The 15,693-nt window shown below is 43.3% G+C and overlaps 1 protein-coding gene across 1 annotated transcript in view; it reads left to right on the forward strand.

Annotated features, from left to right (window-relative positions):
• Ccdc141 (coiled-coil domain containing 141) overlaps window positions 1-15,693 on the forward strand; it is a 134,813-nt gene that overhangs the window by 53,679 nt on the left and 65,441 nt on the right. Inside the window, exon 7 of the mRNA XM_050120635.1 lies at window positions 10,329-10,523. Coding sequence (XP_049976592.1) covers window positions 10,329-10,523 — 195 coding nt within the window. The remainder of the gene's footprint in view (window positions 1-10,328; window positions 10,524-15,693) is intronic.

Consider the following 15,693-nt stretch of genomic DNA (forward strand, 5'->3'; position numbering starts at 1 on the left):
TTAATCTCTCTCTCTCTTTCTCTCTCTCTCCATCACTCCTTCCTCATCCATCCATCCTAGATTGACAGATATGTGTGTGAATGTTTGCCTGGATGTATATATGTACTCCTTGTGTGTAGTTGATACCTGCAAATGTTAGAAGGTGGCATCAGATCCCCCAGAGCTGGAGTTACAGATAGCCGTGAGCCACTGTGTGGGTGGTGGGGACTAAATTGAGTCCTCTGCAAGAGCAACAAGTGCTTTTAACTACCAATCCATCTCCCCAGCCATGACAATATAAATCTAAATAGATCTCTAGTCTCTGAGGGTATGGACAAGATTGCCCATGTGTAGAACTTGATTTCTTTTGGCTTCTTGTCCTCTTCCCCATCTTGGACCCATTAAACAGGTGATTGAAAATCAAAAGTTAAGCATGTGAGATTTCTGATTGTTTGTTTAAAAAAATATATGGATGAGGGATGGGGATGACCCGGAAGGAGTTGGAGGAAGGAGAAAAGCATGATCAGAATATATATTTTTTTGAATGAAAGGGTATGATTACTCTCTGTAACTACCAGTGAAATGGAGTATTTAGTATAAAGGAACTACTTGTATATTTCTTTGATGTTTCAGGAGGTGTGGGGCAATATAGAGTTCAAATAACCAGTTTTCAGGTTATCCAAATATTTCCTTAGTATTTCACAAGCATTGGAGTGTGTTCTTCTCATTCCTGCATATGTCAGTTTACACAGAGAAACTCAGTACTGTGCTGTTCGGTCTTTCATCCTTCCCTGAAGACAGGTACAAAATTTATAAAGTTAAAATAAAGCATCCTCCTTCCTTAAGTCGGTGCACATCCTACCTGACGACTGTAGGGAAAAATCTGTGGAACGGAGTTGAATCTGCTGCTTTTGTACTACTTTGTATAGATTGTAAATCAAACCTGAAATGTCTCAAGGCAAAAACTAACCGCGCTCTCCCAACATCAGGACACCTGCATCCACACATCTCAATTCCTCTGTCTTCATTCTGGTGAATAATTTGTTTTACTTGCCTGATTTTTAAATGAACTTCCCAATTATAAGCAGATGTCATTTTTCACAGAACATAAATTAGAAACGATTCCATCACTAACAGTCACAAATCTGTATAAATAGTATTGAGTTTGCCAGTGAGCCTTGGGAAAATCCATAAAAGACTGCTTTTGTTTTTTAAATTGGTAACCCAATTCTTGTCTCTTACTTAGGGCTAGTTTCAAGCTCAGCAAGCCGTATCCTTTTAATTTCCAAGGGAAATTTGCATTTTAAAGCAATATATCTGTTTTAGAAGGAGCTAAGTTCCACAGAAGCAGAAGGCTGCGGTCTGTAATCGCTAGGTTGGAGGCACCTGCTCTCACTGTTATGGCGCCCTCGGCTCACTCTGTGTAAATGCCTCAAAGAAGATCAGATTGCGTTTGTTTTGAGTCCTGGTTTTTCCCCTCTTGTCTCCTGATTCTTTATTAGTCAATCCTAAAATGGAAATTCCCACAAAGTCTGGCTTCATATAGTTCCTTTTTTAATGAAGCCTAATCAGATGGTAACAGTGGGCTGGAGTCCTGAGTCCTACAACCTCCTAGTGCTACTGTAGAATCCGGCTGGTGATTCCTCGGGTCCTGGCTGGATTTCCTTGGTTTGCTATGTTCTCAGATTCCATGTTCTTGTCTCATGGTCTCACTCGGAGCGGCTGACTCACGATCTCCATCCCTTTCCTTTGTTTATCAGCTCAGCCTGGGCCACAGGGGCTGTTCTGTATTACTTCTGTCACCCTGTCTCTGCTGCTTCCTCATTCTGGATGATTCTGAGACAATCGGCATGACTTTCAATTGGATACATTAGAATATATTTATATTGGCCGTGAAAATTCATTTAGTTAGCGTAGGTTAATTCCCTGTTTCATCCTATATTCATTTTTTTTATTATTATTATTTTGTGCATGGGTGTTTTGCCTGTCTGTGTGTTTGTGTGTCTGTGTACCACATGTCTGCCTGGTCCCTCATGGAGGCCAGAAGAGGGTGTTGTATACTGTGGAACTGGAGTCCCAGACGTCTTGTAAGGGGCCACGTGGGTGCTGGGAATCAAAGCCAGGTCCCCTGGAGGAGCAGCCAGTGCTCTTAACCATTGAGCCATCTCTCCAGTCCCTGCTCTTCATTCTTGACCCCTCCCTTGTTTCTTAGTCATTTCCACTTCCCACCACTTGTAGTTGTCATTTCCCTTGGCTGCTCCCACCCTGACTCCCTGGTTTTAAGCCTGTTTTAGACGTCTCTGCCCATAGGAAATGCTTGGGAAAGTCTTGCTCTGGTCAGCTACATTTTTCTTATGATCACAAACCCTCTCACCCCCACTCCCACCCCTCCCACACCCACCCCTACCTTTCCTTGCCTTGACTTACTACTCTGGCCAGGGCTATCCCTTCCATAAGCGCCAACCCCTGCCTTCTACCCAGTCCCAGCTCCAAGCTGTCCAGCTAGAACTCCCATCCAAGCGTAGAACCGGGAGAGGGCATCTCCGGTTTGCTAAAGGGAAGGGACAGGTGCTTTCCATTAAGCATTTGTTTGGTTCCCACTCGAGCTCACAGGGATTCCTTTGGTGTTAGTCAGCTATCCTTAAGAGATGCTGAAGAATGTGTTTTGGATTGCCCCCCCCCACACACAGTGTGAGAGTTCTAAACCCCACCCAGCGCCATCGGCCGCTACTGTACGGGTTACTAAGCACAGAGCAAGAGTGCTGTAGGTCTCCTTAGTGACACGCTGCATCAGAGCCTACAGAGAGGGAGATACACGGAAGAAATTCTAGTCCTGAGTGCGTTTTGTTTGACGGCAGATGATTTCTTCCATACCGTTAGAGGCAAGGGTTTGCTCCTACAATGAAGAGAGAGAGTGAATGAATATTCTACATACAGCTACGAAAGCTTTACAGGAAACGTCTAAAATAGCTATACAGGTATTTGGAAAATTTTAAGAAAGGAAAACCTAAAAAATGTTTATTTTGATTTCTCTTCACATTCGTGCCTTTTTCTGAACGATAGCGTGAAGAAAGAATGAAACAGAACCCAGTGCTTCAGAGATGTTTCAAACTCATGATGGATTGCCAAACAAAGTCTCTCGCCAAGTGTGAAGACAAGGCTTTTACTTGGCATTGTATCTTCCGTAGCCCGTTTCAAACTTTACTGGATTTATAAAACAGAATTTAAATTTTAGATTTACAAGTCATCAAGGCAGTAGCATAATTTTTAAGAAGCCAGTCTGTTTAGTTTTAATGCTAAAACTTCCATGATTATACAATCTAAACTCCATTTATTGGAATGATCACAATATGTTTTAGGCCACGTGTTACCTGTTTATTACTACCTTATGAATATTCTCCTTGTCATCCTAACGTTTCATGGGTTAGAAGTACTATTGCTTCTTCAATAAAATATTCAGCTTTTTAAAAATAATTTTCACCATTCCAATAAAAATTATGATTCAATGAATGTGAAGTAAATCTCAAAATATGATTTTAAAACTTTCCTAAAAGATGTTACTGCCTTTACAACCATTGTTCTAGCTTTTTTTTTTTTTTTTTTTTTTTTTTTTTTGAGACAGGGTTTCTCTGTGGCTTTGGAGCCTGTCCTGGAACTCCCTTTGTAGACCAGGCTGGTCTCGAACTCACAGAGATCAACCTGCCTCTGCCTCCCGAGTGCTGGGATTAAAGGCGCGTGCCACCATCGCCCGGCTATTGTTCTAGCTTTTAATCGATGACCATGGTGGGTAAAACACAAGCAGAAGCCTTCCCTTTGTTAATTTAATCTATTTCACACAGGGGAATTTCTATATGAGGCTGAAACCTCACCATTTCCCCTAGAGTTGATTTACATATGTTTGGACCCTCAAAACATGCCTAGTAGATCCTCTAACAGACACACTAAGCCACTGCAGGTCACTAATGCGACTACTTCACCAACCTGCAGGATGATCAGAGTGTAGATAAACCGTGTTCTCTAAAAATGCTTTGGTCAGTCAGGCTTTTATTAATTTTGATTGAAAAAAAGAAACACCAGTCTGAATAAAGTAATAACCAACTAGGGAAAAAAAAAGTGTTAGGGGAGCAAGAAACCTAAAGAAAACAGCAAAGATGTAAGAAGAAAACACAGTGGTTCTCAGAAAATATAAATCTTGGGAAAATACCCTCTGCAGTTTCCCACGTATTTTTTTGTTTGTTTTGTTTTTTGAGACAGGGTTTCTCTGTAGCTTTGGAGCCCATCCTGGAACTAGCTCTTGTTAGACCAGGCTAGCCTTGAACTCACAGAGATCCGCCTGCCTCTGCCTCCCAAGTGCTGGGATTAAAGGCGTACGCCACCGCTACTCGGCTTCCCACATGCTTAAAATCTCCTTAAAACTAAGGAAGAATAAGACGATTCCCCCGTATTCTAGTCACTGGTGTGGGACTTTGTTTATCATGTGCTTTACTAATTTTATATTTTGCTTCCAAACTTTATTATGCCACAGCCATTTGTTCAGTAACAGCCACAAGCACCTGCCCTGCACTGCTGAATGGGCTCCACTCGGTGGCCAAACAGTGGAGAGAATAAAAGAACCCACAAATGCTCTAGCCATGGTTTGGGGGTGCTGCTTGCTTTGTTTTCCTTGCAATGAGAAGAAAATAGCCTAACTCATATTTAGAAATTAATTTGGGAATACCTGTCATTTCTAGCATAGCCGATCAGTCCTAATCCCAGCAGGATTATTTATGAATAATTAGGCTAATAAATCAAATCTGGGAGCGCTTCAAATACCAGATTGTGAAGTACAGCTGATGAGGCATTGAAGGAAGCCACCACAGAAGCAGGAGCACCACCAAGTGGTGGTGCCAACACTGGTCAGCCCGGCCGGGGAAGTCGGACTCAATTGCAAAAGTTTAGCCTGGAGCAACTTAGCAAGTTAGGAATACAAAGCTTTCTTCCAGACCCATGTCCTGCTCATTTCCAGAATTCTCTACAGGGAGGCTAAATTGCACGTTTCTTTCATCCGTAGATGAGACAGGGCTCTTTCTGCCGGCAGCCTGTGCCCTTGCAGGGATGTACCCTGGGAGGGCATACTTCACAAGGCCCGCGGGCAGTGCACTCTGAACACAAGGCCCGTGAGGGAGCCCTCTTTCTCTAGGATGACCCTACAGGCGGACAGGTCGGCCTGGAAATGCCTGGAAGGGAGCATAATGAGGAGGACCTGCGCAACAGTTCACTTGACATAATCAGAATTTGTGCTTTCTGCCCGCTCACTGCCATTCTTCCGGAGCGTAAACATCTCTTTCAAAAACATGCCTGCTCAACGCAGACTTTCAAATGTTCCCTGATTAAAATTGCCAGGTTTGTTTGTACCATCTGCTAATGCAATCATGTGAAATTCGGATTTTTCTGTCAATGAGTTAATTGTCCTGGTACTGAACCAAATGGGATCAGAGATTTAAGACTGAGGGAGAAATGGTCTGCCTTCAGTGAGGCGGTCTCGGAATCAGCCGTGCTTTGGGAGCAGTCTGTGAAGTCAACATGGGCCTCTGCCCCATCTGGTTTGGGCAGTAATAGCCTGTCAGCCCTCCTCAGTCTCTTACACATGCGTCCCCATTTCGTTTTGTCCATCTCCCCTCACCTCAGAATTACATCGTGAAATCAAGCAATGAATGGCAATGTATCATAAGGTACTGAATTACGATGTCTTCTCCTCTGTGGGGAAGTTTTGTGTGAAACAAAGCTTATTAAACATGCTGCAATTGTTATTTCTTTTGCTTTTCAAATTGGAGTAGTGGACATATTTTACTTTTTGAACCCACTTAATGGCAATCCATAACTTCATTTGAAATCTCGCCTAAGACTATAACAAAAATAAAAGAAAGAAATCTTTCCCCCTTTCTTGTCTAGCCACACTAATCCTCTATAAAATTCCCTTTCCATCAAGGGAACTTAGAGCAAGCTCGATTTCTATAGCAGATGAAATACTGAAGTGATGCAGTTTAAAAGGGTCACTACTGTGAGCGAAAAACATGGAAATAATGGAATGACCCAGAGAGACAGCCTGAGCCCAGGAGTACACGCGGCCGCTCGACTTTATTGGGTCAGGGATATGCACGCGCCTCTCTCTAATTGCAAAGCCAGGGAAATGGCAGACCTTGGCTTCTGATGGTGGGGACACTCACTGGAAATGCTTTACTGCAAAGTGACTGTAACCCTGTAAGACGTTTAACACAGAAGAGACAGTGGGAAAGGCTCAGAGAAAAAGAACTAAGACTCTCGCCATTGGGCTCCCCCAGCCTTGACAAGGTTGACAACTCTATTTTTTAAGAAGTGTGATGGATTCAGATGACTTCCGAAAGTTTTATCTTAAAAAAAAAAAAAAACCAACAATAAAGCAGTAAAAGTGTCTCCTCAGAAAAATGCCTGGGGAAATACATCACCGCCATGGTATAGAAACGCATCAGAAACTGCCTGCAGATTGCCCAAAGAAAACACAGCCAACTTTCTGAGAAGATTGAATAGGAAAAGTGAATGCACCCAGCTTTATTTAATGCCCATGAGTTCATGTGAGAATGTGATTAAGAATGGAAAGAGATGAGAGGCTGAACCCGGTTCTTTGTTGTTTCCTCAGAAGGTCGAAGTCTACTTTTTTACCAGGATCAAAATAGCAAGTGACAGTGTTTGTGTGTGTGTGTGTGTGTGCGTGCGCTTGAAAAAGGGTTGCAGGGGGAAGGGTGGGGGGAGGGTTGCCGGGGGGGGTGTCCAACACACTTCACTCTGTACCAGAACATTCTCTCACGTGGATTTTCCGTTTATACCCTAAAGGCAGACTGATGCGTGTTCTTGAAGAAAAGGCCTTCTTCTCCTTATTGGTAGAGAGCTTTATTAGTTTGTTCAATGGGTAAAGCAAAATTAAGCCTGCGCTTGGGCAGGAAATGTTTTATTATATCTATAATAGATATAAACACGACATTTGTTTTGCTGTAGTGAGATTTCTGATTTGAAATCAGAAAATCCTAGGGTGGTGTATGACTTTTATCATCAGGGAGGCCTTATCAGGGCCCTAGGGAACTTTAAACACAGCGGCTCTCTTGGCTGATAGGGTAAACCCACCTGTGAAGGTGAAAACCTGTTATATCCTCCTCCAGGGCGAGCTGGGGATGGAGATAATGGAGCTGATGGAGAAAGAACCTGTGCTTCAGTTTTGATTCCTCTGCTTGCCGATGCTGAGACCTTTGGCAAGGGTGCAATTCCTCTGAGCCCTAGTTGCCGTGTTTCTTGATGTGAGGTGATACACGAAGCAGACACGGCACAGTGCTACCATGCAGGAAGGAGAAGCCATGGTTACCCCTTTGCTGGCAGCTAGTGCAGCGTCCTAAAGCTTCAAGTCGTCCAGCAACACACTGTGGCTATGAACCATTTCTCCACATTCTGATTGTGTCTGCATCTTCCTTACACGTAGCACACTAAGCAGTCCCCCCCCCTGTTTTGCATTTATTAGGGTCCTTCCTCCTAATCAATGCATAAGTTTCTAGTCAATGCCAATTGAAAAAAAGATTACCTGTTTTAGTCTGCTTCTTCACGTATTAAGTATTCACATGAGGTCAAGATTACTTGTCCCATAGATATTAACGGATTATAGAAATAATGGCCCATAGTCTTGAGGTGGATCTCGTGGGTAGCTAAATGTACAAAGAAAGAAGAGTGAAGAGATGGCTCAGTGGCTGAAGTACATTTCATACAAGTGTCAGGACTGGAATTTGGGTCCCTGGACTGCATGTAAATGGCCTGGGGTTCCAACCTCAATAGGAGCAGACAGCAGATCCAAAGAGCAGACTAGTTAGCACCAACCACATCAGTGACCTCTGAGTTTGAGAATTCCTACCTCAGTGAATAAGGCAGAGAGTGTTTGAGGACATACACTCAGGGATGTGTGCCCACACACGAGTATCCATCCATCCATGCCGAGGGATGTCAGCGCATACTCATGTACAGCACAGCACATGTGCATACGTAAAAGGTGGAAAGAAATGAGGAAAAATAAACAAGGAAACCGGAAGAGTGGGGTTAGCAGGAAGGCAAGCAGACAGTTCAAGGCCTCCTAGAGGGGCTTGGCACACACCAGCATAGCAGAAATTTGAGAATTTCTGGGACACAGAACCCTGTTCCCCTTAACACTGAGTACCATACTACCTGATAACCCTTGGGGAACATACCATTACCCTTAGCTCAGAACTGGGAAAAAGAAATACCCATACATGAAGATCAACTATTAGGTAATGGGGGCAATGAGAGAACTCGTGGAAGAAAGTAAAGTTGATCCTCAGTGAGGCCAGGTGTGTATACTGTGGGCTGGGCCACTTCGAGAACATTTGTTCTTTCCCAACAGGTCTTTGCTGGTTTTGAAGTGGGAGGGTTGTTTACCATGCTTTGGAGAAGAATGCCATGAAATAAATGTATTAGTTTTGTTCAAGTGGGGACACAACGCTCTTTGAGAAAGTGGGTGATCTTGAGAAGGCATGTGACACAAAGCCCGTGCCCGTGAGGACAGCTCTTCTCGTCCGTGAGGAATGTGGAGGGTTTGGTTTCTGACCCTCAGGTCTCTGGAAGTTAGCATGGTACAGAGACCCAGGCACTAGCCTCACTGGTCCCTCTTATGGGCAGTGTCACCGTGTGTAACAAAGTCTTCTGAGTCCGTGAAACAAAGGCAGAAAAAACCACACCCAAATCCGAGGATTTTCAAAGATTATAGTTACAAGCCACACTTACAGAAGGCTCCTCCCACTCCTCCTCCACCCCTTAGCCTGCCTCCCTTATTTTCATATCCCTCGATCAAATACTGGGACAGGTTCCATGGAATTACAAAAGAATACCTGTCATTTCTACATTCAAGACTAACTCATTATCACTGAAGAACACTCTCATATTGTGTATGTATATTTAATATATTTTACAATGTAATACAGGATAGTTGTATGAAATAGCAATCTGCGTATTGCTAGAGAATGAAGTTACGTTTTATTCTTTCTTTGAAGTCCCCAGCTGTACCAGGTGTGTTGTATGCAGTGTGTCTTATGAAATTAATGGAAACTGTCATGGCACATGACCTAAACTCAGACTTGTCTTATGCAACATAATGTAGCCAATGTGATTTATTAACAGGACAGTTTTGCACAGCAGACATGCCAGGACAGAGTCAGGCTGAGATGTTTCAAGTCTGATGTTAAATCTCTTATGCTTCGTGAATTGCCCTGTGCTTTATTTAACGTCAGCTAAGATGACATCGGAAAACACACTGACAAGACAGCCATCTTAGCGGCAGTCATTGTTTTATGCAGACCAATCTGGTATCACTCAAGAAACTTGAACTTGCTCAAGAAATTAACATAAATACTGGTTTATTCTGACTCGTATTTTTTTTTCCTCTGTTGCTTGTGTTTTTAACCCTCATGCCATATAAAGTAGAAAGCTAGGCTTTTTTTTTCTGACATATCACTAAGTGTGAAGCATTCATAGATGAGACCCGGATCAAGAAGAAAGCAGTGCATTCTGATGGGCGTTTATTTTACGATGAGTGATGAACTTCAGTCTTTCTGTGCAGGCAAACACAAAAACAATAGCCGTGGACATGGGATTCCTCTCTCTTTCTTGTACATGTTTGTTCCATTGACAAGGAGACCGATTGTGGGAGAGATACTTTTTTTACGCTTAGATGACTGCAAATCAGACAGAACGAGTCGGGGATGTTGAGTGTGTTTTGGAGTAGAGGTAGCAGAAATGGATATGATCCGCTTTAGGGCGATCTGTCAGTCACTCTGCCATTTTCCCTCTGCTGTTCTTGTCTTCTGGAGCCTGTTTTCTGTATCCTTTTCTATTCTGACTACACGTTGGTACTCAAACCCACAATGTAGCAATTGCTTCTACACGATGTATTGGACTTTATGGATCAGAAAATATAATGACAGATTCCTGATTCATGTCTCCCAAATCTCTGAGGCATGGCAGAGAGAGTGTCTTAATTCTGGTTGCTGTAGTGTGAAGTATCATAAACAAAGACTGATGAGCAAGAATAACTCATTTCTCACAATTCTGGGGGTCAGGAAAGGACAAGGGTTCTGTTGTGATGAGGGCTCCTTCTGGGATGCAGATCAACTTCCCATTGTGTGCTGTGTAGCAGAAGGAGAGTGGGCATCCTACTTAGAGGCTCTGCCCTCTGTCCTAACCTCCACCTCCCCAAACCATCTTTGGATTTGGGGAAGGACACACAAACATTCAATTCATGGCAAGATCTGTGTGCAATCACTAAAGAGGATGTTCTCTTACAGGAGTGGAATTCGACCGTAGAGAAGCTGAAGAGCCAGGCCCTGGAGATTCTTCTGTCGAAGGACTTCGCAGACAAAGAACACCTCCAGCTCTCTAACCAGAAACTGAATCGGCTTCAAGAAGAGTTTGGTCGACTTATGGTGGATAGAAAGACCTGGTTAACTCTGGCAAATGACTTTTTCACCAGTGCCAATAAGGTCAGTGTGAGGTCAAGATGATCATCATAGGTACTTAGGCTATCCAATAAGAGACCCATTGTGTTAGCTGGTCAGGGCACATTGCAAAAGGCTAAATTCCATGTAGAATATCAAACTGATAGAAGTAGAAAAGAAATATATGATCATATTCTTGTTGTGGCTATTAGTTTTTTTTTTTACAACTAAGGGATTATGTTTTGATGTACATAGAGTTAGTTTTTAAAATCACTCCAAAGCTAGGTTTCATGACACACACACTCGGGAGGCTGTGAGCTTGAGGCCAGCCTGGTCTGCATGTTCCAGGCCAGTTATATAGTGAGACTCTGTCTTAAAAACAAGCAAACAAACAAAAACCACAAATAAATAACCAACAACAAAGCAACTTTTAAAAGATTTCCCTTTGGAGCTGTCATTGGTCTGTTTGTGGGAGACACTATTCTCCAAGAGATAAGGAAATATGAAATATATCAGGTTGAAAAGAAACCTTAACAGTGTTACCAAAACACCTTTTATTGTTCACTTTAAAGAGTAGTTCAGGCTGGCCTCCACCTCCCAATTTAGCTAAAGATGGCCCTGATCTGACCTCCCTGTGTCCACCTCTCTAGGGCTGGGGTTGCTGTCATGCATTACCAAACCAGTTTATATAGTGCTGGAGACTTGTGCACACTGAACGAGTACTCTAGCACTTGAGCTATGTCCCGGATCCACTTTTGTTCTTCTATAACATTTTTCTTTAGTTTATTATGCAGAAATACATAGATATTATAAGTCTTCTCTGCATATAGAGTCTTAGGGTTAGAAACTGCCCCATACCAGCCGTTCAGCTTTGGGGGTACACGTTTAAGTAAGAGAATGGGGGCATCTTGCTACAGACCATCAGTGGGTCTTCTTGAGTAGAAGTATGCCACTTCTCCGTGGTAAATACCTTCCTGTTGAAGCCGGTGGTCCTGGGGGTGGTACTGTTTATGACTCATCAGTAACAAGTCATTAGGTCAGAGGTGGAGCCTCTGGAATAGGATTTCCACTTCACCTTCTGCTGTATGAGAAATAAGAAGTTTGTCTGCATCCCAGGAGAGAGCTTTCATCACAACAGAACCCTGGTCCCTTCAGGAGCACAGGCTTCCAACCTGCAGAATCCTAAGCAATGCCTCGCTACTGTTTATACACACAGGTGGGGTTCAGTGTGTGTGGCTGCTGCTGTTACTTGAACAGATTCTGACCTTTGCCACAGTCACATAGACCTCTAGATGTCTCAGCAATTTAAAGGTAGACGAAGTAACAAGCATAGGACAAGGGAAACTTCATACAAAGAGCTCTAAAATCGCCACACTGGTGCTGAGTGTTGTAAGCTACATGGTTACTTCATTGTGAAATTGTTACTTACAAAAATCTTCTGAAAAGATGAGTAGTAAAATTCTAAGACAGAGAAGATGGCATTCCGGGAAACCTATTAAGTACTGTAGATTAGCTGTGTGCTTTGGGAGTCTCACTGTTTTAACATAGGAAACAGATACAACATATAGCTAGAGATAATGAACAAAGTAGATGCCAATTGGTAGTTATTGTTTTTCCTTAGCAGCCTAATTTTGAAGTAAGAGGTTGTAAAATTTCCATCACACCTTTGATTTACACACCGAGGAAATCAGGGAAGGAGTAATAGAATGAGTTTCTATAAAGCAGTGCTTCTAATAGAAGCTGCAGAGCTCACAGCCTTGCAAAATGTAGACAATTCTCTCTCTCCCTCTCCCCTTCCCTCCCTTTCTCCCTCTTTCATTCTCTCCCACCTTCCCCCACTCTCTCTTGTTCTTCAATATTTTGATTTCTCTGCATTCATTATTTGATACCTTGCCTTGGTTGTTTGTCATCTGACTTTATTCTCAGACCCTGGGGGAATTTGTAAAAGTTAAAAAAGATGAACTGATGGAGGAGGTAGATAGGAAGGAAGAAAGAGAGGGAAAAGACAAGAGTGGATACTTTCTGAATCTCATATAATAATGCAAGTCTAGTCTAGAGAAGAGAACCCAAAAGAGTAGATTCCTTCTCTCATCCCACAGCGTGCTAACTAGTCCCAGTATAAAGTTGGCTGGCGTTCGCCTGTGCTGTGACTTGTGGCCAATGGTTCTCAGAAAGGTTTAGAGTTTTTTCTTTTTAAGGAAATTATTTCCAAATTAAAAACTAATAGCCCAATGTGAAAGATGATGGATATGGGGGCTGGGGCAGGGCCAGATGCCAGAGTTTGTGGAGTGAAGGTGAATAACCACCCAGTACATTGTTTCTGTGTTAGTAAGGTAAACATAAGTGACAGATTCATATAGAGAGCAAATCTGTGTAGGCCGAGAGTCAAACCCCTCCTATGACTTATCAGTGACATTTTTTCTTTTTGATTCATATTTTGGATTCTCCAAATTAAAAAAAATCTTGCTATTTTATCTAATCTTGCCAGAAAACCCATAAATGAATCTCTGAAGAGTTGGTTTTAAAAATTATTATAGTATCAAGTCTTTAAAGTAATTTTCTGCCTGGAGGTAGAAAGGTAGAAAGGCATGTAAAACACGCCTTTAATCCCAGCACTTGGGAGGCAGAGGCAGGTGGATCTCTGTGAGTTCGAGGCCAACCTTGTCTACAGCGTGAATTCCAGGACAGCCAGGATTGTTAAACAAAGAAACCCTGTCTCAAAAAATTTTAAGATAATGATGATGATGATGATCATAATTTTCTAGCTAGAATTTCTGTATATAGTAGTAGGTGGGGTAGTTTTTAATTTATATCATCATTTTTTTTTTCTGAGAAACACCATGTTTTCCCTTGGAAAACTCCCTGTGATGTGTCTGGAGGATGCTGGGTTTCCTTGCTGTGAGCATTTGTATTTGTAGATGACACCATGCTCCACATACCAAGGACTCTGGGAGTTTACTGACTTTCAGGCTCACTTGCTGTCCTTTCATGGATGCTGGCAGAAGTCACATGGTTTCTGGGTCAGCGCCGAATGACGACTGCAGCAAAGCACTAGCTGGGTGGCAGCAGGCAAACGAGCTCAGTATGGCCCAGTTCCAACATGGGCGATGGAGAGTACAGGCCCTCGTCTCCCCCACAGAGCTAACAGCGTGGAGAGGGGTGAAGGCCCACGTCTCCACCGCAGAGTTAGCGGCGTGGAGAGGGATACAGGCACACGTCTCCCCCACAGAGTTAGCGGCGTGGAGAGGGATGCAGGCACACGTCTCCCCCACAGAGTTAGCGGCGTGGAGAGGGGGGCAGGCCCACGTCTCCCCCACAGAGTTAGCAGCGTGGAGAGGGGGGCAGGCCCACGTTTCCCCCACAGAGTTAGCGGCGTGGAGAGGAACTCTCCAACTCAGAGAATCTGTTGTTTTATAGCAAGCAGCAAGCCTACTCTTTTGTCTCTGGGGGTGACATCACCTCAAATGGGAAGATTGCTATCTGTATAACCCACACTGAGATAGGTGTCCTGCTAAAGAGGTCAGGTCATCTATTCTTGGCTTACAAGAGACGGGTGTTAGAGATCGCACGTGCAAGATTGGCTGCTACTGTCACGGGGGCACAAATAAGACCCTGCCTAAGGACAGCTCTTTCCTACAGGCACCAATTCTGCTTCTGATATGAGAATTATTATCTCAGCAAACAGACTCATTGGCTGAACTGCCTCATGTTCTGTCAAGTGCTTGCGCTCTGTGGAGGCCAAAAAGGGCAGTCAGATACCTTTTAGCTGGAGTTACAAGTGTCTTTGACATGGGCACCTGGAGGCTCTGTTAAGAGCACAGGCTCTTAACCACCAATCCATGTCTCCATTCCCTTGGATTCCTCTTTTTAGAAATCATTCTTTTCTCTAAGAAACAACTGGAATGGTGGCTTCCCACCAAGCTTCTTTCACCCTGATAGTATGTTGCATTCCTACCATTGACCTGTGTTGGATAGTTAGTTGAGTAAAGCCAGTGGTGGGTGTGGTCCCAGGTGCTAGACTCTCATGGGTGTTTATAAGACAGAGTGATATACTGTAGCAAAGTCATGGGGTTAAGCCCAGTACTGAGGGGAGCCCTGAGCAGAGCCTGGCCAGGGCAAATGTGTCGAGATACCACTGAGTGCACTTGGGGTGACACACAAAGGGAGGGCAAACACGGAGAGATTCAGAGTCTGGCAGCGTGGGAAATGTCGGCTAAGTCATTGCCTGAGGAGCGCGGTAGAAGATCAGCATTAAGGGAGATTCAGGAGAGGTAGCCAGGGGCACAGGGAGGAATGTGGACACCAAGGTCAGGAGTGTGTGTTCGTGTGTGTGATTCACAATATATAGTGTTTACTATGTATGTTATGCCTTATCGACTAGTTGTTGCTGTTATTTATCATTTGTTATATAATACAGAAGAAGAAATAATTGAGAACTTGAAAAGAGATTGTGATAAGTCAAATCTAACCCCAGAAACTGATGAGGAATCTTCATTTACTCTACCTTCCTTCTGCCCCCCCCCCATAGAATAATGACTGTGCAGTTCAGAACCTTGTACTTTAAAGCTCAGAGATCAGTCAGATTGTTTAAACCTCAGCAGATACTCAAGAAAGATGGCTGAGTTATTAGTACAGAAGTATTAAATATATGATGGAAAATATAGGCTGTTTTTAGTATCCTTCATCGCAAGAGCCTAAACCTACATCAGGCTACAAGGTCTGATAGTCAAGATGTTCAATTTTGGGGTTATATAGCCCAGTAGTAGAGTGTTTGCCTGGTGTCTGTAGGGTTCTGGATTCGACCTCCAGTACTGCAAATATAAAAGGAGACATTCAGTTTGACTCCCGCTCATGAGTAAGCACTTTCCAGGAAACTGGTCAGTGGCTCCTTACATCATGACTGTATTCACTGGGTGTCCTTCCATGTGTGCGTCTACGCTAGGATGTATCTCTTTTGGCAGTGAACAAATTCAGCCTTGTGGGTATGGTCACTTCTTGGCAGATTTGTTTTTCGTTGCCTAATTAAACTAAGAAATATGTGTACCTCACTTTGTATTTACCCAAACACTAAGAATAGGGCCTTCTAGTTAATAGTTTGAATCATTGAGAACACAATACTAACTTCAGGGCTGCTGCTCTATTGGAGACCAGGCCCCTCTGAGCATATCTCTCACCCTCAGTAGAGCAGCTGAGGCTGCTTGTAAGACACCTTCAA

Source organism: Alexandromys fortis, unplaced genomic scaffold (genome assembly GCF_014885135.2).
Source record: "Alexandromys fortis isolate MF-2015 unplaced genomic scaffold, M_Fortis_MF-2015_v1.1 scaffold_8_1_9099942, whole genome shotgun sequence".
Lineage (NCBI taxonomy): Eukaryota > Metazoa > Chordata > Mammalia > Rodentia > Cricetidae > Alexandromys > Alexandromys fortis.